The following is a 23,004-nucleotide window of genomic DNA, read 5'->3' on the forward strand; positions in this document are numbered from 1 at the left end:
TCGAATAATGTTAAGGCAACGAGAATAAGCGAAACGCGCCCCTCGATTTCTTATAAACATTTAAAAATACACCCCAGACGAGAACAACAATAAAATGTCAACTTATTTTTAACAATCAATGCAAACATGCCATGTCAAGTGCACGCAAATCAAATTGAATGGAGACCAGAGCTCTTCGGTGGTAATATGGGGGTACCGATCCTATCGAAGTGACATCGTTAGTCACTCGAAAACTCATTTCTAATGCTGATCACATTTTGTAGTTATTAATGAAATACTGCATGATCTACGTGATAAGGTTGATGATTTATTTATGGCAATTGGGAAGAGCTGTCCAAATGCGGAAATACGAGTGTAGCCGCAATGTTCTCGGAACTTAATGTTAATAGGATTTTTATGGGTTGTTATTGAGTGCGTTTACAAATTTGAGGATCCATTCGCGAATCGTCCTTGACTATGGGAACTATTGTTTAGTAATACTTCCATTGCCTGAGCATTTATTACCAGTTGTTACAGCGTCAACAATATTGTTTTCTTTTCATTCTCTTTGCTGATAGACTTGTGCTATTTTCTGTGAATCGTTTACGTTTTATTTTTGTAACGCCATAACTAAGTCATTGAATTTTTTGAATTGCGTGTACTGTCTGTTCGACTTGCCTTATAAGTGTTGTCCCCGTCTTTTCACCCAGTAACCACCTCGTTCACTACCCCCTTTAATGAAATTTGCATGGGACAACAAAACGAATGTTTTGAATTATTAATTAAGAAATTAATTGCGCGTTGTCGACGACTACGCATTCGAACTTGGCCCCTCTACATTCCATTCCCATTCCAAGCGCTTTCATTTTGCAGTTGCACAGCCAGAAAATGATATATCTATATAAATCAAGTTTAATTAAATACTTTGTTGCTATTGAATTTTCAATCTGGCTACATATATTATAATAGGCTTACATAATTTAAAATTTTTGTATGCTGTGCGATGCTATCTTTCCGAATAGCTCTCAAAGCATATTTAAATTTATATACTTGTACTGTCTTTCACTGATGGGTGGTCAAGGGAATTCAATAAGCGGCCGCCTTTTGTCCGCCAATCAATGGCTGGCCAAAGCTTCGACCCGATCCCGGCCAGCATCTGCATCAGTGCATCGGCTGGGGCGTCCAATCATTGTCCATTGTCGAGTCATCCGGCTGTCTGCTTAGTCAGCTCCATTTGCATATCTTTCACACCCCACCGAGCCGGTTATCAAGCATACGACGAGTATATCGTGTCGATGATGATGATGCACCACCCGTGCTCCAAGATCACCCAACTCCACCCAGCGCCAATCCAACGGCCATCCTCGCTGATTTGAGCAGATGATGAGTGAGCTGGCCAAACAAAAGAGGTCCGGAGTGCGTAATCTACTTCGCTGCGAGGGGCATTACCGAGCAGAAATTAATCAGGAAATACTCATACTCGTACAATCTGGACTTTGTCTTGTGCTGCCAAAAAAAGTAAAAAAAAAAAAAAACAATGCCCGGCTGGCTGCTTTGTGACAGTGCAAAATAAAAAAGAAAAACGAAAACTGAAAACTGAAATCCAATTTCCTTTATGGCTTAGTTATAAGCGATTATAATGGCCATTACATCTGACTTTGCTCAAAACGAGAGTGGGATATTATTTCCTTTGAAAATCGCACAAGAGAAAACTTTAAATTTAATGTATTTCCTCTGCACTCTTCGACGAACTCAATTCGGCACATGCATGTGCTTTTCTCCATTTTCATTTGCTTTTATTTCAGCTCCCATTATACAACATTTTTGTTTTCTACTTGATTGCATTTTACTTTTGACTTTTCTGCATCGCTTTCCAGGCCTTGCATCGCAAAATCTCTTGGCGTGAAATTGTTTTTTCGCTTAGATTTCGATGATCGATTGCTCAGTGCATTGGAAATGCATTTAACGAGCTCTTTTCTATTTTCCTCCTTTTTTATTTTTGGCCACCTTTGCTTACAAAATGTATTGTTGGGAGTTACCTAAGATGGTGCACATGAATTGAATCGAGTTATCATAAAAGGATTTTAAAGAGTGGATATCTTTGTGCTCTTCTGCCATCTAACAACATTTATCCAGAAACTAAAATATGGGTTCTCAACCCTTTAAATATCACTGCAAACTCAATAATCCAACTTCCCATTTTTCCTTATCGATTTAATACTAATCCAGGATGTTATCCCTCGCCCTTTTCAGACTCTGCTCGCTGACAATAACACGTCTGTCCATCTTGACTCCGCTGCCCGGTGACACCACCTCCTTGTCGCTGGCGGTGAAGATGCAGAGCTCCAAGAGGACGCTGCGCAGCCACGAGATTCCCATCAACGGCCTGGCCCTGACTTCATCCGCCTGCCTGCAGGGCAACTCGCCGATGTCGGTGGCCGGAGGAGCTGGTGGTGGCACTCCGGGTAGTGTGGGCACTGGAGGCGGACTGGGCGTGGCTGTGCCCTTGACGGAAACCGAGCTGGACTTGCACTTCAGTCTGCAGTATCCGCACTTTATCAAGAGAGATGGCAATAGGTGGGTGCTTGCATTACATGAAATATCCCTTGTATATTTTATATATTCTCCTTGTCATCCACAGACTGGTTATTTTGCTGCAACGCCGCAAAAAATACAAATCACGCACCATTTTGGGCTATAAAACGCTGGCCGAGGGCATCATTCGCATGGACGCAGTGCTCCAAAAGTCGATGGACATGATCATCGAGCTCACCGCTTCCGGGAAGAATGGCAGGCCGGGCACAGTGGTGGCCTGTCTGCGAGCAGAGCGCGTTTCTTCCATTCCAGTTGACCATGACAATAAGAACAACAACAGCGTCCTGCTGGCAGGTGAGTTTGACAATAGTTTAGGATGTTTAGGTATCGCATGGAACTGAATGCGGATGAATTCACTTCAGTATCCAAACGATTCCAAAGTCCATAGTTTTCGGTTTACTGTCCCATGACTAATGTCACATGCTTGATGGCACATCCACATGGATGAGCATTCCCTGAAACGACGGACTGTGCTAAAGAATTTATTGGTAAATCCATAAAACGAAAATAAATGGACCTACGAGTCGCAGGTCCAGGCCCAGTCAAGATTAGGGAAGTGCTAATGACGCAAACTGGGCAATTAATGTGCCAAGTGGGGATATGGGGATGTGGGGAGGTGGCAGGAGATTGGAGCGCACCGACTGCTCCAGCACTCCATGACGGATGAGTGGCTGTCCCGAGATCAGATGATGCTCCCAATTTGAGCTGATGTTTATGGTAATTGCTTGTGAAACAATTCAAGGGGCGTAGTAGTGGTGGTAGGTGCCCAGGAGTGACGTCAGCGCACGCATCCCAGTATTTATGCCATGAATTTCCCCACGGCTGCGAAAAGGCCCCCACATGGCAACAGTAGCCCCATCCATGGCAATCTAATTGAAATTATTTTTCAGCTATTTCTTTTCTGTTTGACAAGAGAATGGCGTGCGAACCGAAAAGAGCGAGCTCCGTCGAGAGGAAATTCAATTATGAAAATAGCGTTGAGCGAGTGGCAAACTCATTTACCATGCGGTTTCCCATCGGCAACATCTGGTGGCCCTACAAAAATAAAAGAGGAAGGCGATGGGGATGGGGTTGGAGGTGGAGGTGGGGGCTACAAGGAGTGGCCATTTAAGATGAGTTCTAAAAGGGCACACTCGGCGCTCCTGTGGATGTAGTTAAGCTGTTGAGCCCTTCTTCTTCGGGTGGATGGCATGATGGTATAGAGGGATTTGCAGTGTTCTCACGTCACTCGGTCAGGGCCAAGGTAAAGGTCAATCCCCAAGCTCACCTCTAACCTGGCCGGGCTGATGAAATATGTATGACATGCAAAATTGAATCTTTGCAACGTGATTTTACGGCTGAAACTTTTGCAGCTTCTAATGGCAAACTGATCGCTGACAGGGGGTTTCCGAACAAAATGCTTCCTTTACAAGGGTATCATTAGTGCGTTCGATACCCAATAGTTAAGTTAATTACTTGGTTACCTTGTCAACGCATTATATTTAAACTTGTAGACCCAAGTACTAAGCCTTTAAAAAAACGAACTAAAACAGGGTATACCCACTTTTGGTTTCACATGCCCAACTTACTCGTAATTTCCCTTCCGAACTGAGGACTGTAAATCAACTCCATTTGCCATAAGTCATGCCGTTGTCACTGCTCGTTTGGCGCAGCAGAGGATTGGCTGGGGAATCCCTACTCGTGGCCAGGGTACGATGAACGACTGGTGGCCATCAGAAGTTCGCCTCTAGCTGGCCACTTGGCATGGGGCCAAGGCTCGTGAATTTGGCTCCGTGCTCGTCCAATCCATTCCGTTTGGCAGTGACAGTCAGACCCATATACACTGAGGGTCAGAACTTGAACCCGAGCTAAATGAACTTAGTTATGGCCAAAAAAGGGTGGTAAGGGGAGACACAGACAGCTCTGGGTCTCGCTTTCTAATTTGCAAAAATGGAATTCAAAAGCAGAACACAGAGAGCATTTGGCAATGCGAGGAAAACCCTTTTGCCTCAACCTCAATTTGGTGTATTGATTTTCTCTTTATGCGGACCGGCCTCCAAAAACGCTGCTGATGGCACTCGGTTCTTGTGTTTTGGTTGCGGGGTGCGGTGGTAAAACGCCAAATAAGTGCACTGGGGCAAAATTTGCTTTAAAATTATTCAGTATTACTTGTCTTAGACCTTTTGTTCCAGGTTACAGTCCCTCCAGCATGGGATATCTCCTTTACATCTGTTGCACCTTGATTCACTCAAGTAAATAACCCAATTTGGAACCATCTTGTTGACAATATGGAACTAATGGCATATATTTTTTCGGTGTGGGCTGGGTGTGGTGCTGATTTGCCGCAGGGCGGTTCGCTGCTTGTTGAATATGCCTCGACCGGCGCACCTCTTCCCCGTTCCCGTTACCGTTCCGCCCACCACCCACTCAGTCCAGTCAGCAAACCCACTCACCCACTCACTACCAACCACCGGCAATCCCGCACCCATTCGCATCCATGCCCGCAGGTGCCAGGCCGAGCCAGGCACCATTAGCAGTTGGACTCCTGCTCCTTCAGCGAGCAGCAAGAGCAGCGGAACTTGTTTTCTGGGTGGACTTTGGAGCGGGGTGTTGGGATGATGTATATTCCATGGCCATAGCGGGCTTAAACTGTGGGCCTTCCTTCTTCCTGCAAACTGGAAAACAAGAGCCCTGTGCGAATTGGTAACACTGCACCCTAGTTTCCGAATATTTCAAAGGACGTAATGGAATCGTCGAAATAGGCATGTATATGTTCTGCTGGTTAAGTACTCATAAATGTTTTATAAGTGTTTAAATCGGAGTGTTCGGCTCATTCATTTTGCATGGCAATAACACTCGTGGTATTAACTACGAATAGATACAGGTCGTTTGCCATTGGTGAACAATATTTAATCATTTAATCAAGTGTACGTTTTAAATGTGCTATATCTGTGTTTTTAATCACTTCTCGCTCGCTGGTCATCTTGGCTGTTTGCCTAATGAAGTCCATAAATAACTATCAAGGCCGAAAGCAAATCAATCAACAAACTTGTGATTCCTGGCCCATCTGTGTGCCTATTCCCATCGATTAAGGTCTTATAATTTATGTAGAGGATAATGCCACGCCCACATCCTGCTGATCCACCGTCTGCTGCTGCCGCCCCGTCTTCATCGCCTTCTCGTTCTTATGAAGCTCCTGTTGATGACAGCTCCGACAGCTTTTCTCTTTTTTTTCCCCCTGTGCTGTTGCCACAACGACAGGAATTAAGTCATTTGTCCTTGAGTGCCAGAGATAAACGTTGTGCAGAAGTGTCATGGAACGAGGGGAGGGAATGGGTGGGCCGAACAGTAGCGTGGTAGGGAGGCTGTATTGCGCCTCTAATGACCGTACTGCCACCCCTATATATAGTGCCCCACACCCCACCGCACTTACTGCTTTTTGCGCACCCCAACCATTGAGTGGTTAATGGCGAAATGCGTAAATTATGTCGAGAGTAGCCACATTGTTCACTTCCATGCTGCTGCTGCTGCTGCTGCTGTTGCTTTTCCCCTTTCTGGTTATCATCTTTTCAGCCTCCGACCTCCAAAACCCCACCATCTACCCCCACCCACTTGGCCGCCCCATTGGCTGTCAGCTAATGACAAGATTCGTGTGCTGGCCAAGGTCAAACCAATGTATTGCCTTTCTGTGCCAGTTTGCCATTCCTCTTGGCTTGTTTACCCGGCACTTGATGCTTGGTTCAAGGGTGTATTGTGTTTTTGCAATAACACATTTATTATTTTAATATTTTCCGCTGACCTATCTTACGTTTGTAACACATCTAGGGGTTGTTGATAGTGTGTGGAGCATTCTGGAAATGTGAGAGATAATTTTATGGCAGCTGTAAGGACCTAAACATTACTAATGGCTGATGGAAAATAATGTATATAGTAAGCTACCAAAACGAAGTAGCTAAAGTCGGAAAATTGATCTCCATCGAATTAGGTTTTTCTATGCTGTTATTGTGGCTTATCTGAGCTACCCCGCATGGACATAGAGAGCACAGACACTAAATCAATGTCGCTCGTCGCTTTTCAATACGCTTTTCATTACTCATACGCAGCGTGGCACCAACAGAGCGTGGGATGAATGTGCGTTGCGGTGAGATGAGGTGAGGGAGGTGGAAATGGGAATCCAAATGGGATGAGGTGTTGCTGGTAAGGCATCTGTATGATGGGGTTTTGCCCATGACACATCTTTCATAGCTTTCGGCAACACTTTGTCTGCCATAATGGTGTCCCTCTCTCTCTCTCTGTTAGCCTTTGTTTGTTTGCTTTGCCTAGCGCCCATGTGGAAAACATTTTTCGTGGAAATTCCTTGGACCAAAGTGTGCTTGTGCTGGATACGCTCGCCTTCCTGGAAGCGCAGACAATGTCCCCAGACAGGGAAAAGGTCATTAAAGTGTTTAAGAATTGCATGCAATTATAAAGGAATAGATACTGAAAGAATGGAAAACAGGAAAACAATGCCAGCGAGAGAAGTCATTAACTTGTCTGCGTAATTGCAACAACGAAGACAAACAAAATAATTGCCCTCAAGTAGGAAACTTACATTTTCTTCTCTGTTCGTTCCTTCATTTTTATTTTTCTTTAACCAACACGCTAAGGGGGCAAATGTATGTAGGTGTGGGGCCCAGAATAATAGTCAATAAGCTGGTATGCAGCTTCTGCTTTGGCCCAATTAATCATCCACTGCCAGCAGTTTTCTCAGGCACTCCATCCATTCCAAACGACCCATTCTTCGTTTACCTTTCTGTGCCCGCTTTTTAATCATTCCCGTACTTATCACTTAACGGCTTTGAGGCTGTCAAAAGTTACACTTAACCGGAGTTTGCTCCGCACCCACACACACACACCCGGACGGGAAGCTATAGCTCATCCACTAGCACCGCCCAGCACGCGATAGATACCCAGATAGGAGCCACCCGGAGACGTAGCACCCACTGACACCCACTTTTCCTCCAACTCTCACGATTCTCGCGCAGACAACCGGCTACAGAAACCGGCCGGTGAATAGCTTTGGCTAAATGATAACGACAGCACAACATGCGAGAAAATAAACAAACAAGCCTAGTGGCGGGGTTTGGTGAAGAGGATCGAGTATTTAATACCCCTTCATTTTCAGATGCCCATAAACACAATACAATTGCATCAGAGATCATTGATCAATGGGGGTATGTAAATGCATACATACTAGAAACACATGTGATATCGTCTGATTAGAAAACTGTCTCCACCTCTTTGATAATATCCGACTATAGTATTTTTTTAGATAAGTTTTTATACATATGTATATGGGCTAGACTAATATTAATTCTTTAATTTTAAAAACAAAAGTGTTAAGCCCATTTTATTGATTACCAACAAATAAAATTGATAAGCGTTGGTATCTCCAAAGCATTTCTATAAAATTTGAGTGCACTAGCTTATATGTGTGTAGGAATATGTACAAAGTGTTTTAATAGTAAGATCCCTGGTCACCGCATACCCTTAGACTACTTTCAGTACTGGGTATGAAAACAGATGAGAATCGTAATTGAAATGGACTGAAAACGGGAGTGGAAGTGGTAGCCAGTTTTCGAAAATGAAGTGGCAACGGTATGGGAATGGGAATCGGAGTGCAACAAGTGACATCAGAAGGCGATGACACAAATCTTATCGCAAGCAATGTAATTGTCCGATATGAGTGTGTGAAAAGCTCTATATATACTTTCTACAAACCAGTTCACACGATTAAAAAGCATGCTCTATAATTCTAGATCAACAGGAACGAATGCGTAAATAAGGGAGTTTCAAGCTCCACATTTCTGAAATCTGTAACATATCCACTAAACTCAATTCATATAATTTATACATATCTCGTCTAGAAGGTCCTCAGTACTGACAAACTTCTATGTATATTCCACTTCTACTCATATTCCAATCCAATACAATCGGATATATAATAAATGAGCTGATTGAGTGGGTGGCATCTCGCTGCCCCTTCACAAGACCCATCGGGGAGGCACCTCCCCCATTTTTATACCCACTTAACACCCACTTCCTACCTAAACTTTCAGTTCAATTGCCCGAATCGGGCGTAAAAATAGCTTTAATGAGCATTTCCCATGCAGTGAGCTTTTGACACTTGTTTAGTAATATCGAAAAGCGACCCATATAGACCCATACACACATATTGTTAGGTATATCCACGTGTGTCGGCGTGTGTGTTCAGATATAATGGAATATATCGAGGCGCACGCTCGTTTGCCCCCCAATTGCACATATTGATTTTAGTAATTTCTCTCGGTGCGCGAGTAGCTCATCTCTCTTTGGTTTTGTTGTAGCCGCCGCTCTCTCCCACTCTTATCCTATCAGTGCTGACTGAATATCAGTGCAAAAATAGCTGGATTAATAGGTGGAGCGTGGTATATTATATTATATTGTTTGTTTGTAAAATTCTTCAAATACCATTTCATATGTCTTTTATATTCGGTATTTTGTTGTATACCCTTTAGAGATCGTAAATCAGGTAAAGGATTTGTTGAGCAGTATTCGTGTAGGCAGATATATTTAGCCAGAAACAAGCTAAAAGGGCGGCACTGCACCCCACTCTTTCGCTCCCACTGTCCCCACTCTGGCGCGCTCTCTTTCACACATCGCAAGTGCACAAAACGTGCGGAGCTGCGAGCAATTCATTCATTTCACTGACAAGCGCTCGTCGGTTCACACACTCGGCACTCGAGGAAGATAAAGAGAAAGAGGCGGCGAAAGAAAGCGTAATAATAACAACAATAAGACGGCAGATGAACAGATAAATCGGGTGTAGTTAAAACCCCAAAGCCAAAACAACAGCAACAGTTAAAAAATAGGCAGTCAGCCGTGCTATCTGTGATTTATTTACCGAAAAAAAAAGAAAAACAACGAAAATAACGGCGTGCACTTGCTTAAATCTTATAATTTATGAGCAACGCACTTAACTGTGAAAAGGTGATTATTAAGAAAATGTTTAAATAAATAATAAAACAAATACAAATGTACATACAGTACATATTTGGTTTACAACTGTTTAAATAACAAGAGTTCGAAGTGTATTCAAAAATATAAGTGTATGAAAACATCCATATGAAAAGACGAAAGTGTGCTTGTTATTCCATATTATTAAATTCCAAGTGGATTTCTTAACAGTTCATAAACTGAAACGCAAAAACCCAGCTGCCGCTGAGCGTTTATCTTAGTTTTATCCAGCGATACGAGTTTACCCAGCTTACCATAACTTATCCAAAATGTACAATTTTTATACATACACATATGTATGCATATATATTAATATATTAATCTTGTTCCGCAGATCGCGTTGCTGAATACTCCGACGAGGACGAGGAGGCCGAGTTCAGCTCGGGGGAATTCAACGACGAGGCCAACGAACTGGGCCTGATCCGGGGCTACGATCCCAAGGATCCGCGGGACTACAACCATCCGGCCAAGCATGATATGCGCAAGTATCGCAACAAGCTGCAGCGCTCCGGTATCGAGGACTGCGCCTTAGTGGGTCACCATCCCGGCAGCATCCAGCACCATCATCCCGGCGTGGTCGTCGATAGCGATAGCGAGTTCGAGATGAAGGACAAGAGCTCGTCACGGGCCAAGTTTAGCCGGGTGAGTCAATCACATCGAATCACTTCGAATCATATAGTGTAATCCCGCCCAGCTGTTCCGCGTGGCAGACAAAAAAAAAAAAAAGAAAACGAAAAATTGTCTCTTACCCAAAAGTATTTTCATTAGCGCTCGATATAATTGCGTGGCAACACGTCAGCAGGCGGAGGTCTTCTATTTGGGGGGCTCTAAAATTCATTATGCAAAGTGAATAAATATCACTTAGTGGCTATCTATATAGATTACAAGCACACATTCGCACATGCAGCACATGAAAAGGGGGGCAGAACCCATTCACTAAAAGGCTAGAAACGCAAAAACAGAACGGCACATTTTTTTAACTTTTTAATCAGATTGTTGAGAATGCAAAACAGATAACAGGGGTATGGCATGATTTAAATATTCACTAAATTTGACTTAACTTATTTAACTAGATTCAGTCAGATATCTCTTAGGAATACCTTGTTCTAGTTCCTTCTACCCTTTTAAGGAATTTCGCAGAAATTAGCATAAGCTAATCTATAAGGCATTTCCATATTATTCACATTTAGCCCATTCTATTCATCGAACCTATGCTTAGCCTTGTCTTGCGTTGTTAGTACCTTGTTGCTACCTCCTCATTCTGGCCAAGGCATTTGCCAATTGCGAAATATTGTCAGTTCCTTGCTGCTAACCCAGATCCGCAGGCACAGATACAAGATACAAAAAGGCGACCCAGAACAAAGACCCACTACCAGAACCGGCGGGCAAATCAAATGAAATATGTATCAAATATGTATCCCCATAGTATAGAAACAGAGTGCATGTATAGTACATGGGCACAGATACTTAAGTATCGGGAAAGGCATGCCCCAAACGGGGTGGCCAAGAATTTCTGTGGCAAATAGTTGACAATTGTTGGGGCGGCGGCCTTGGCGTGTCCCTCACTCGACTCAATTTGTTTAGATTTCGCCCGGTGGCATACTTTCGAACCCATGACTATATCTCAGGGCTATATCGGGGTCGTGGATTTCCGCATGAGAATATATCCAAGTTGGACTATATGGAGAGGTTTCTTATTCCGAAAACGGAGCGGAGTGTTCACGTGAAATATGAAATAAATGGGATTATTTTGCCGACTTTCTTTCGAAAACAAGCATCATATTTTGAAATTCTATGCTTTATGTATGCCCTTTCCCCTTAGAAGCGTTCTTACCACTCACAACAAAGACAATTTTCTTAAGCTGCCGCTTAAATATTTAAGCAGTGAGCGTTAGGCTTTGACTCACTACTTGGCCCAGCTGTTTGGGCCAATTATGGACTTTTGCCTCGTCCTGCTGCACGCCCATCCCCCCTGCGCCCCCTTAATCTACGCACCACCTGGCCAACATCCGTAGCACAGGTGTAAAATTAGCCTGCGGCCTTTATTGTCATGGCTTCTGCTATTTTTTTTCTGGTTGTGGCTGGCTTTTTATCGCAGGATAATTTTGAATGTCTGCCGTAGACAAAAACACGACTAATGACGGGCCGCAGCACAAAAAACGTAAAAAATAAAACAAACAAAAAGAAACCGATGAGCGGTGGGCAATTAAAAAAGAACGATGCATAAATTTTAACAGCTCCCCAAGTCGTCATCGCTGTCGCAGTCCTTGAGATTTCGTTTAATGGCCCATAAGCAACTCCAGATTTATCCGGCGGCAATTAAGAGGTATTAATAGGGAAAGGGAAGAGCAGGCAAAACATTATATTCAACTTAATATAAGCTTTTTATTTATAAGAATACAGGTCGTATAGCTTCTAGTTGTTCAGTTTAATATTCTTTACCATTCTCCTTTAATAGTTACGAAATTTATGCAGTTTAAGGCAAATGCTAATAATTTGTATGTCCATTTACCCTGTTAGACGATCTCGCTGCAGCAGCGAAACTTCAAGCAGAAGATCGTGGCGCTTTTGAAGCGATTCAAGGTGAGCGAGGAGCTGGAGGGGGAATCCGGCCATCGAGGAACGGCGGCGCTGCGCGGCGAACGCGACCTGGATGCGCTCTTCCAGGAGCTGGAGTCGCTGTCCTGCTGCGAGGGCGACGACTCCGGACCGGACATGGACAGCATATCGGTGGGCTCCACGCCGAAGCCATCGCTGCGTCCCTTCTTCACCAACTCGCGGATTATGCTGCACGACAACATCACCGGAAATGGCGGAGATTTGAGCCAATTGGTCGGCGGAGGCTCGGGACCCGGAATCGGAACCACTGGTGAGTACGGGGTGAATACCTTTTGAAGGCGTGTTCATTTGACTTTGCATTTTTATTGATGTGCTATTAACTGGAGTTTTACTAAACGATTTTTGTTCTATCAATTTTGTTTGGCTTTCTAATGCGTTGCGTTGCGTTGCGTTACGTTGAGTTTGTGGGCGTTACGTTGCGTTGCGTTTTCATTACGTTAATATTTAGCTTTGTACTGACACACACAAAATTACGACTTAAATACAAGCTTAATAAGTTATACTAAGACTAAAAGTGTAGATTTGTATATATCAGTCTTAGTACGAAATGTATAATTGCTTTTGAAGTAAACTCAAATGAATAGAAATAATATACACAGATATTTTTGGAAATTTTCCGGAAATGTATCAAATTTGTTATGTAAACTCTGCTTTCAAGAGCCGTTTTTATTTTCGTACATTTTTGTTGGTGCTGTCTGTCCGCTTATCTGCGATTTTCCATTGTCAACAGTTTAGGTCAAGGTTAAAAAACACGAAAAATAAAGAAAACTTGCGGACAGGAATGTCACATACACACAGAAACGCATAAACAACACAGCATACCGACGCGCACACACACACGTTTGAAAAGGACAAATTGTTTTTCCTGGAAAATGGAGGCGTGGCATTGGAGACAGTTAATTGTTCTGTTGACCGCCCACAGAGGAAAAAGAAGGCGCGGCATTTTCCGGGAAAAACAAAAGCGCAACTTAACTTAATTCGTAGCTTTGCTGAATTAACTTTCAATTGTGTTAAATATATATATGTAAGTCAAGTACTTTCGATCCAAATGCTTAGCTTAACTATACTACTTAAGTACTATATACTTGAACAACAACTCCAAACAAACAACAAACAAACATAAGATACATTTTGCATGGCTTGAACAAATCTCTCTTGCAGGCAACTCTGAGCGCCGATCATCGGATAAGAGCGACCAATTGACCAATTCATCTTACAATCTTGAAAATAACAAAAACCAAAAATGCATTCATTTAACAAACAATAACAATTCGGCAACAACACCAGGTCTGTGTACATTACAGCAAAATCTAAAAAAAAAAAGAATACCCCCAATCAAAATTATAGAAATACTACACACCATCACCCCCTAAAACCTTCAAAATGAGACCACAAAAAATATCCTATCCTTTGGACAATGAATATGTATAGCATACTGCAATCCGTGTCCAGTTTGTATATAAATAATACCAGCCCACCCTATCAGATACATTTTTCATCCAGAAAATGTTTGCTATTTTCTTTTTTTGAGGGTTACCGCCATCCTAAAAATATTAAAAGTTACTTTATTACAAAGTTAAGCTCTTAAGGTAAATCTGTAAAAACAATTTAAAGTATATTTCACTTCTATTGAATTCTCATGGATACAACATTTCGTGAGATTGTGCCTTTTTTGCGGATTACACCAATCTATGAATCGAAAAAAAGAAACAAAGGAGCTTTTGTCCTATTTTCATACATAGAATACATAATATACAACAAGCAGTTTATAGGATTACAGGTTTTTAATATTTAAAGGAGGCGTTCACCCAAATTCCTTGCCTTGCTCCACACTCACGCACAGCCCACTGCCCACACACGCATACAGCTACACAGCCACACACACCATGCCACAAGTACACTGGAAATGTAAATGTATGCCTTGCTCGTATCCTAGTTGTTGTTGCACCACACCGCTCTGCACCTTTGCATGCTCGAAATTGGAGTGGGATGAGGGGCAATCTTTGATTTGTGCGTCAAATCCATTGATCGTTTGTTTTTGGTATACATACATAGTTGAGGTGCATGTTTGTGGGGTCTTAAAATAAAACCTCCAGTCCGTTTCGCCCCAACCCCCCTCCCCGCACAAAAAGAGGAGTCCACGTACGCAACATGTGTGAGACTGTGTGTGAGTCTGTGGCATGACAATTGAACCTTCGACGCACTTGAAGCGGTTTTCCAATTAGCCCCGTCATAGACGTCAGACCCTTGAAAACAACACCCTTAATCACGGCCCTGTGCCGCCAGTATCGCCCCCACCACTTGATAAAGTCTTGGATTTGTTTGCTCCCTCGGCATTCCCCTTTTTTTCCCCCATTTTCTTTCACTTTCATTTTATTTACGTGTCGTGCGTTTTTTGATTAATCGGCGCATGGCTTTGAAAATTCAAGCACGACGAGCCGGAAATTTCTGCCTCACAGAAATATGGCTACTTTGCCCCACCGTTAGACCACCTCCCATTCATGGTCATAAAATAAAAGAAAGCTTAAATTATATTCTCGGTCCGTTCTTTTTATTATTTATTTACACGGTGCTCCTTGGACTGGGTAACTCTTCGCAGGGGCGTTCTATTTCGGGACCTACTATTTGTGGCCGCCATTCTGTCTCACGATTCTGTTTTCACTCGTCTTGTTTGGTCTCCGCATGTCTTGTGCCCCCAGTTTCACACCGTCACTCACTAGACCCTCTCCTCCACCCGGGGTCATCCTAATGGCCGTGTCTTTGGAAAAATGAGAGGAAGCCTTTAAAAAACACTTTATGTTTGAATAAGAATAGAAATGGGATTTCTTCTATATCAATTTTCCAACGCCATTGCCATTATGACAGCTCCTGCGTTAGATTAAACCAATTACCCAAGAACGCATTGTTTAACCCATTTCCTCATCTCTTTTATGCTCCCCACAGATCGCGGGGGTAATGACAGCTCCGGCAATGAGGGCAACGCTGGCTATACGGATGGCCAGAATTCCGATCCGCAAAACAGTCCGCCCAGGGACAAGGACTACATGCGCCTGCAGCAGATGCAGCAGCAGCAGCTGACCCCAGTGAGCTCAGTGGCTGCGAGCATGGGAAGCGGGAGCGTGGTAACGCCCGCTCAGACGGAGAAGCGATCACGATTGTTCCGAACTTCCAGCAATACTCCGGCAAACACAGGAAGTGGAAGCAACAGTGTCAGTGCCATTAGCGCATCGGGTGGCGGCAAGAGGAAGCACACCCTGAGCCTGAGTGCCGAGCCAAGATCCGTGCTGGAGACTTGCCTATCGCCCACAAACGTGGAGCCACGCAAGCTGCTGCTCGACCAGCTGAGTCGCGTGTTCGCCGGCGAGGAAAGCACCATTCCGGAGGTGGTGACCATCATTAGCCCGCCGGAGGCGTTGGGCGGCAGTGCGTTGCTGGCCAAACTGGTCACGCTGTTTGCCAACTCCTTCAAGCCGGCCTTCGTGCCGCAGAACACTGCCGAGGTCAAGGCGGTGCTCCAGGCGCTCATGGCCAAGATCCAGAAGTAGTAAGTGCTCGCGTTCTATCATCAAAGATGCAATGTTAATGCATTTTCTCGTCCACGTTTAGTTGCAACTCCAACGCCAAGCCGCCGCACACGGTGAAGGTGCTGCTGATTGGCGGAGATTGGCTGCAGGGAGCCACGCTGCGACACTACGTAGAACTGATGGGAGTGCGTCCTCCGGATTGGCTGAATCACCTGCGCTTCTACTTGGTGCCCGTCGGCGGCAGCTGTGGTAGCGTTGCGCGCCATCTCAGCCAAATGGATCAGGCGTACGCGGTGATGTTCGGTTCGGACAATTGGACGCAGCTGTGCGAACGTGCGGCAGCCACAGCGGCAGCGGTTAGTGCGGTGACCACAGTGAATGCCACCGCGCTGACAACCAACCTCGCGGATGCGGCGGGTGTTGCCAAGTCCGACATCGCAGAATTGGTGCAGCGTATTCAGCGCTACTTACTGGCGGCAGGACCCTGTACCCAGATACCCATTGCCGAGGCTATGGTCAACTACAAGGATGAGGACTCCTGCCAGATATTTGTGCCGTTTGTTAGTGTAAGTATAAAGCCTATGAACACTTTCCCATAGGCCATAAAATACTAAGCATTATTGTTCTTAATAAACAGGATGTTCGCATTGGCTATCTGGACGCGCAGGCCTCGCTGGATCTTGAGGAAAATGTAGCTGGCGCCAACACAGTCGGCAGTGGACTGGGCTCTGGATCCGCTTCGAGCTCAGCCATCCCCATAGGCAGCCAGAGCTCGCCAAATGTGCACGGCGTAGTGTCTGGTTCGCCGCCCCAACAGCAGAGCTTGGGACGCATCTCACCGCCTCTGCAGACGCCACCGTCATCCGCATCCTCTCACCGGGAGCGCAATACCAGTGAATCGCTTAGTACGCCATCGTCGGTGCAGCAGCAGACTTTCAGTGGAGCTCTTGCGGCGGCCGAAGCAGTGGAACTGCAAGTTGACTATTGGCCCCTGGTGAGGCCGGGCGAAGGTCACGCCAAGGAGTCTAAGGGTGGCTTGTCCAAGGGTAGCGACGCTGGCGGCAAGAATAGCATTAAGAGTACGTTTAGGAACCTGCAGGTGTGGCGACTGCCACAGCATGCACAGCAATTGGGTGATATGTTCAATGGACTGACTGTTAGTTTCGCCACCAAGGAAAAGAAGCAGAAGCAGAGTGAGTTCCTCCCACTTCGTATTTAAGATTTAATTCACATACGCTGTCCATCCCTTTTAGTTATGCGCTTGGGCAAAAAGAAGGATAAGGAGCGTGATCTCGAGAAGGAGCAATGTGTGGAGGGCGTGGCCCGTTTGATTTGCTCACCGAAACAATCGCATCCAGTGCCACTGCGAGGTAAGAACGTCCATCTTCCACTCAGTGAGGAGTTTTACTAATGTTCCCTTCGCTTCCCTTTGGCAGTGTACATTGATGGCACCGAGTGGACGGGAGTCAAGTTCTTCCAAGTATCGTCGCAATGGCAAACGCACGTCAAGAACTTTCCGATTGCGCTCATCGGGTGCACTCCCATGTCCTGTGCTGAATTATCCTAGTCATTTTAACCCCCGACCTCACACGGGACACTCCCAACTCCCACAAACAACACAGATAAACGGACACAAAAACTGAAATGTGCTCGGAGCAAGGGATCCAGTCACTTGCGCGGCAATAAATATTATAAAACTGAAAAGAATGATAATTTATTTATAATTAGTATTTGTAAATTTTTAGTTAATAAACCGTTAGCCTGTAACGTTCATTTAAGTTCATTTCCGCACGCAACTTGTGAATTTATCAGAGATACTTTCGACCCGCAACCAGACACGTACAGACAAACCGGCACTACTAGTTTAATGACGTGCTTAAAGTAATTTTAAACTCGTCAGAGATGAACAACGCGTATCAAAATATCCTGTACAAGAAGTTGTAGAACTAAAACCAAACCAAACTTTGTAGTTATCGTTTCAAAAAATTTCTATGGACACGTTGCTATTGCCTGTTGGCCATGTACTAGCATACATATATATATATTCTCTAACCGACAGTCCCAAGCAATCGGAAGCATTAGGCCCCATGATCTCAAAATCGCCGCTCCCGTTTGGTCAACTATCAAACGATTCTAAAAGTACTGCAGCATACTAAGCCTAATGGACAAATATTTGACATTATACCCAATCCCGTCGTCTATGTACTACCTAAATCAGAAGAATATCTGTGTGTAAAATTATATACAAAACATACTATATATAGTTACCTATCGTATCTACCATATATACAAAACCATGTGTACTACTCTTATTGTTGTGATTTTTGAAATTTCAAGGCAGCCCAGTCTTATTAGCGGATGTTGGAAAAGCATAAATTTATACATGTATACATAAATTTATACACAGCAGGCTCTAAAGCAAAAGAAAGTTCGATATATCATTATTGTATATTATATTCTATTCCCCCCTAAAATCGCATTCGTGTCCCCGTAGTAGTTGCGAACCGATTGAATACGAAAACTCTGCGTGTTTTTCCCCGTTTGAACTGAATGATGAATAGGAGTTAGATGTGCGTTGACTGCGTTGCGAAGTGAAATATTGTAAGGCGTGTAATTTATAACTGTACTATTAAATATATTAACGTTAACTACGAAATTATAGTCTTTTTATTGAAAATATTCAGATATTGAAAATATTCATTCAGTACATATGTATATCTAAGAACACCGAACATGAATCACCTCATTTGGCATGCCGTTGACTAGAATGCACCGCTCGTTGAGGCCCAGAGACCCACCGATTCCACCTGGTGGCAGCATAAATTCAACATCTGGGTAGCCCTTCGGCTGGGCAAACTTTATCAAATTTTCGTTGCTTTTGCTGAGCGTGTCCAGTGGCCAAACGGCCAGATTACGGGATTTACCATGACGAGCCAAGACGTAGAACTGCGGCAAGGTATATGCATTACTATTGGCTAAAAGAACCCTTTGTCCACTCACCCGATCAAACGGATCCTCCAGGTAACCCACAATCAAAGCCCAATGAGCTCGGTGTCCGTATACAACGCACGGCGCATGGTTTACATCGGCATCGTAGCTTTGGAAGAGGAATTTATTTAAGGACAGCCCAAGGAAAAAATATTTAAATTAATGGTAAGCACAAAAATATTTAAGGCACACCAATGGTGAAAAAAGACACGATTTTGGTTTTAAAGGCATTTATAAACCTATTTAGATACAGCTTGTAATGCAGGTGATTGATTTAAAGCTAAACAAGGCGCTAGCCCACCCGCATGGGTGGCGAAACCAGGATGACTCCATCGCCTCTAACGAATAGCATGGGAATAGTGCGCTTGGCGGTCTTGTACACCTCCTCGTAGGTCTCCTCGTCGATCTCCACTGTGGTCACCGTCTCCTCCGCATCGCCCAGCACTATGTTCAAATGCTGATCAAATGCCTGGATAAAGGTTAATAGTGGAAGATTGCTGGCCAACAATAAAAAGAGGCATCAACTCACGTGAAGACGTCCTCGCAGTTCCCGCTCGTTGCGCATCTTTACGTACACCTTCTCATCCAAACTCAATCGGATGAGATCCAGGGGCTCCTTCACCGGCAAAATCACCTGACTGAGCTGCAAGTACGTCATATAGAGAATATCATATTTCTTTAATGCTTGCATTACATACCTGCTCTGTTTCATCGGCCATTTAATTAAAAAATGAACACTTCTCGTTTACTTACTGACTGGAAATTGTATAGTTAATTTCGCGAAACCGAAAACGCTGTTTATATGTTGTAGCACTAAACAACCGCGAGTTTAACAACACTGGCAGACAACAGTATGCTGTTAACCGTTTACAAGTGCTGTAAGGCGCGAACGACTTTCAATGCGGGAGAATACAGAACTTAAACCGGGTTTATATCATAATATTTTTGAAAAAGGATACGGTACTAGTAGACAGCCTCCGGCCTTTAAAAGTTCCTTGACTTCTTTGCAGTCCAAAGGTCCTGCATGCAACTGGCACGCAGCTGGTCCTGGCATATGCTTACGGGACAGTTCCAACATATACTGAGCACTAAATAGTTCGCCATTCAGGGTATACTCCTGGTCAATTGCATCCTTGAGGAGCTCAGCTGCCGTGGGACTGCCACCGAGCAACATGCTTAAGGCCACTAAACCACAAGTGGGTCCTACCTTGGATACGTATGCAATCGAATAACAAACCGAAGAATCTATTTATTCCTTGCTCACCTGTATTATGCTGTTTACGGAGTAGTATTGGCAATGTTTCGGTGGCGTATGTTCGCAGACGCGACACATATAGCATCCTTTCTGCAATTCAGGATACTCGCATGCCCAAATGCACTTATCGGTGGTTATATTGTTCGCAACTGGACGTTCTTTTGTTGTAGCAGGTGTGCCAGGAGTGGCTATCATGGGCGGTGGGGGAGGAGGTGGTGTCACAGGTGAAAAGTTAGACATGGTATAGAATTTAATAAAAAAAATAGGCTTAACAAGTTAACAGACAATGACCACAGATGTTTTTGCAGACAAATATTAACAGTACTGATTTATCGATAAGCGATATTCTGTGCTCACCTGGTTGCATCTGTTGTACAATGGGCACAAAATGAATGAAACCCACAGAAGAAAAACAATTAGGCTTATTTGATTTTTATTGTAAATCGTTCATGTTTATTCTTTAAATTAAACCAAAGAGCATGAAAATTCATAAAATGAATTGTTGGAATAAAATACATACGAAATATACGCAATTTACATATATGTATTACCAAAAACAAGGAGCAATTTTACATGGAATACTATTCATAGTTATAGGATATATCGAGTAACGTTATAACTAATCAAAATTCACGCTCTAATATTATGCATAAGGGAGTTTTGTGAAGCTCAGCCAATTATAATAGAGTTGCCAATTCGATGGTGCAGGAAATTATGTCGTTAATTACATTTAAAAAGTTATTCCTTTATTAAATTTACAATCACAAGATTTTTTTGTTTGTTTAGAAGATACTCTGATGTTGTATTCTCAATGTTGCTGTTCTGTTGCAAAAGCCAGCAGCGGTTGCGTGCAAAATTTGACTAATACAATGGCAAAAATAGTACTAGGGAGATAGGCGGGCGGTCGGTCAGAAACATTAATTATTAAATACGAGTACACAGAGCATACTTATTCATTGAACGGTTACTTAGGTCGTAGGAAATTGGGTATACTGGTTGGGCCTTTGCCAGAGGCCATTTAAGACTCTGCTGATGTTGATCTGAATCTGAACTTTGCATCCTATCAATTAATTAATTACTATGCTGTTTTGCTGAAATTGTTTTACTTAATCATAGAACACTTTCCTCCGTCGTTCTTTGTGTTGTTTGCTTCTCAAGTTCATTATTATGTTGGAAATATTATTTAATAATATAGATTGTGTAATTATCCATTTTGCGTTGTTGTTTCATTAGCACTGACAGTTGTCGGGATTGCCAGGACGATTGTTTTGCGAGCCCAAGGTGATCTGATCGGGGAAATCGTTGATAACCTCAGCCTGTGGAAAAACGTAAGGTTCGCTTTAGTATGAAAGATAACATTTAAAGAGGATTGCTTACCTCCGCCTCCAGCTCTAGCGCATTCTTGGCTATAACTTGAAACGCCATTTCCACGTTGATGCCCTCCTTGGCGGACGTTTCGTAGTAGGGTATATCGTTCTTAGATTGGCACCACTGCTGCGCTCGACGCGTAGACACCTGGCGGTTGTCCAAATCCACCTTATTGCCCAATACCACGAAGGGGAAGTGCTCGGGATCCCGTGGACTGGCCTGTATGAGGAACTCGTCGCGCCAGGAGTCGAGATTCTTGAACGAGTTGGGCGCCGTCACATCGTAGACAAGCACACAGCAGTCGGCTCCGCGGTAAAAGGCCACTCCAAGCGACTGGAAGCGTTCCTGACCAGCAGTGTCCCAGATCTGTCATAGAAATTGTACGATTTAAGTCATTGAAATGAAATTTATGGTAGTCCCCAGTGCTTACCTGCATTGTGACCACTCGATCGTTGACAACCACCTCTTTCGTGCAGAAATCTGCTCCGATCGTGGCTTTGTATTGGTTGGAGAAGCGTTTGTTTACATACTGATTCATCAGCGAGGTCTTGCCCACACTGCTGTCGCCCAGAATGATGACTTTCAGCAGGGATTTCTTACGGCCAGACATTTCGATGCAGTTTGTGGGGTTGGCTTACTGGGGGTTATTTCTTTTGGTATTCGGCGCTGAAAACCACAGAATGTTATTGATTGGGTGTTAAAAATACCATTGCGGTTTTCTCTAATTCGATTAAGGAGTGTAGGCATGGAATGTGTTCTTTACTAATATAAATAAAAGTGAAATGCACAAACCTCTAGAGTCTAGACCTTTCATGAATTATGTATTTGTAAAGGACAATGAAAAGCCGTAATCTCTAGCACGACATGACTGTTTAAATGTTTAAGGTTCAGGCAGTTGTACAATTTTTGTAATGACGAGCGGTGGTGCTCCGCTGAACTGGGTGATAAACAAATCGGATGAGTCACTCTGAGCAATCCGCATTGAGTGGATCGCTGGACATTGTGAACAGGAGGGCAGGAGGGGAGGGAGGTGCCCGCATTGAGGCGATAAAGCGTGATCACTGTTAGCGCAGCGGAGAAAGTGCGCTGAGTACAGACAAAGACGAGGTCGAGCTGAAAAAGCGGGTCTGGAATACCAGGAAAAGGTATTGCCTGGGAAAACGCCCATTTCCTCAAAATCCTCGATGGCAGGGGGGAGTAACTATGGTGCAATCAAAAATAGTGCGAAAGTGGACTCTCCAAGGGGAGATAACCTCCCCCGCCCCCTTTTTTTAGACCATGAACAACTTGTTTTTGGGCTCCACCATTACAACTACGCCACTAATTGCGTCGGTGTGCGTGGGTCTTTGTTGTGTACGTTTTTCGTGTGTGCGTGTGTATGTTTAATGTGGGGGCTCCACTGGCATTTTCCATGCATTTTTCGCCTGCTGCGTAACACTCTTTTTGTGGCTTTGCTTCTGCAATTCGCTTTATTCCTTTTGTACCATCACTTACTTTGGACACTAGTGAACACTCCACGAGCTGTTTCTTTGTGGTACGCCTCGGTTTTACTAAAATATTTGTAATTAATTACGCAGTGAATTTTGTTGTTGTCTCGCTAGGAGAATCGCTCTCATCTCTACTGGTCAGTAAGGGTTATCGATGGCGCAGCAGCTATCAGCT

The 23,004-nt window shown here is 43.9% G+C and overlaps 4 protein-coding genes across 11 annotated transcripts in view; 1 reads left to right on the forward strand and 3 right to left on the reverse strand.

Annotated features, from left to right (window-relative positions):
• LOC6555005 (phosphofurin acidic cluster sorting protein 2) overlaps window positions 1-17,514 on the forward strand; it is a 33,483-nt gene extending 15,969 nt beyond the window's left edge. For 2 of the 6 annotated variants that reach the window (XM_015153819.2, XM_026975980.1), the window contains 10 exons: window positions 2,233-2,556; window positions 2,621-2,868; window positions 9,923-10,230; window positions 12,109-12,457; window positions 13,369-13,494; window positions 15,151-15,751; window positions 15,814-16,297; window positions 16,369-16,924; window positions 16,985-17,101; window positions 17,168-17,514. In XM_015153819.2, the coding sequence (XP_015009305.1) occupies window positions 2,233-2,556; window positions 2,621-2,868; window positions 9,923-10,230; window positions 12,109-12,457; window positions 13,369-13,494; window positions 15,151-15,751; window positions 15,814-16,297; window positions 16,369-16,924; window positions 16,985-17,101; window positions 17,168-17,298 (3,244 nt within the window). In that variant the 3' untranslated portion in view covers window positions 17,299-17,514. Of the gene's footprint in view, window positions 1-2,232; window positions 2,557-2,620; window positions 2,869-9,253; window positions 9,562-9,792; window positions 9,860-9,922; window positions 10,231-12,108; window positions 12,458-13,368; window positions 13,495-15,150; window positions 15,752-15,813; window positions 16,298-16,368; window positions 16,925-16,984; window positions 17,102-17,167 lie in introns of those variants that run through there. The other 4 variants (XM_015153820.2, XM_026975981.1, XM_015153821.2 and 1 more) reach the window with 3 other exon arrangements.
• Window positions 17,515-18,436: 922 nt separating this feature from the next.
• Window positions 18,437-20,309, reverse strand: LOC26526507 (UPF0692 protein CG33108). Of its 2 annotated transcripts, XM_015153896.2 has the most exons (4): window positions 19,984-20,309; window positions 19,679-19,926; window positions 18,732-18,828; window positions 18,437-18,677 (listed from the first exon to the last, which is right to left on the reverse strand). In XM_015153896.2, exons 1-4 carry the CDS (start codon window positions 20,212-20,214, stop codon window positions 18,450-18,452), a joined length of 804 nt encoding a protein of 267 aa, XP_015009382.1. In that variant the 5' UTR covers window positions 20,215-20,309; the 3' UTR covers window positions 18,437-18,449. The 2 variants fall into 2 exon arrangements, with proteins under 2 accessions (XP_015009382.1, XP_026831785.1); XM_026975984.1 differs by having other exon boundaries at window positions 18,437-18,828.
• Window positions 18,933-19,696, reverse strand: LOC6555006 (U6 snRNA-associated Sm-like protein LSm3). Its single transcript, XM_001982025.3, has 3 exons — window positions 19,418-19,696; window positions 19,249-19,362; window positions 18,933-19,188 (listed from the first exon to the last, which is right to left on the reverse strand). The coding sequence occupies exons 1-3, from the start codon at window positions 19,436-19,438 to the stop codon at window positions 19,012-19,014; spliced, it is 312 nt and encodes a 103-aa protein (XP_001982061.2). The 5' UTR covers window positions 19,439-19,696; the 3' UTR covers window positions 18,933-19,011.
• Window positions 20,310-20,498: 189 nt separating the features above from the next.
• Window positions 20,499-22,992, reverse strand: LOC6555071 (ras-related protein Rab-7a). 2 transcript variants are annotated; one of them, XM_001982026.3, is made up of 4 exons: window positions 22,837-22,992; window positions 21,773-22,008; window positions 21,352-21,708; window positions 20,499-21,290 (listed from the first exon to the last, which is right to left on the reverse strand). In XM_001982026.3, exons 2-4 carry the CDS (start codon window positions 21,950-21,952, stop codon window positions 21,204-21,206), a joined length of 624 nt encoding a protein of 207 aa, XP_001982062.1. In that variant the 5' UTR covers window positions 21,953-22,008; window positions 22,837-22,992; the 3' UTR covers window positions 20,499-21,203. The 2 variants fall into 2 exon arrangements, with proteins under 2 accessions (XP_001982062.1, XP_026831786.1); XM_026975985.1 differs by lacking the exon at window positions 22,837-22,992 and adding an exon at window positions 22,135-22,203.
• Between the last annotated feature and the right edge of the window lie 12 nt (window positions 22,993-23,004).

This window comes from Drosophila erecta, unplaced genomic scaffold (genome assembly GCF_003286155.1).
Source record: "Drosophila erecta strain 14021-0224.00,06,07 unplaced genomic scaffold, DereRS2 tig00000000-arrow-pilon, whole genome shotgun sequence".
NCBI classification, from domain to species: Eukaryota; Metazoa; Arthropoda; class Insecta; order Diptera; family Drosophilidae; genus Drosophila; species Drosophila erecta.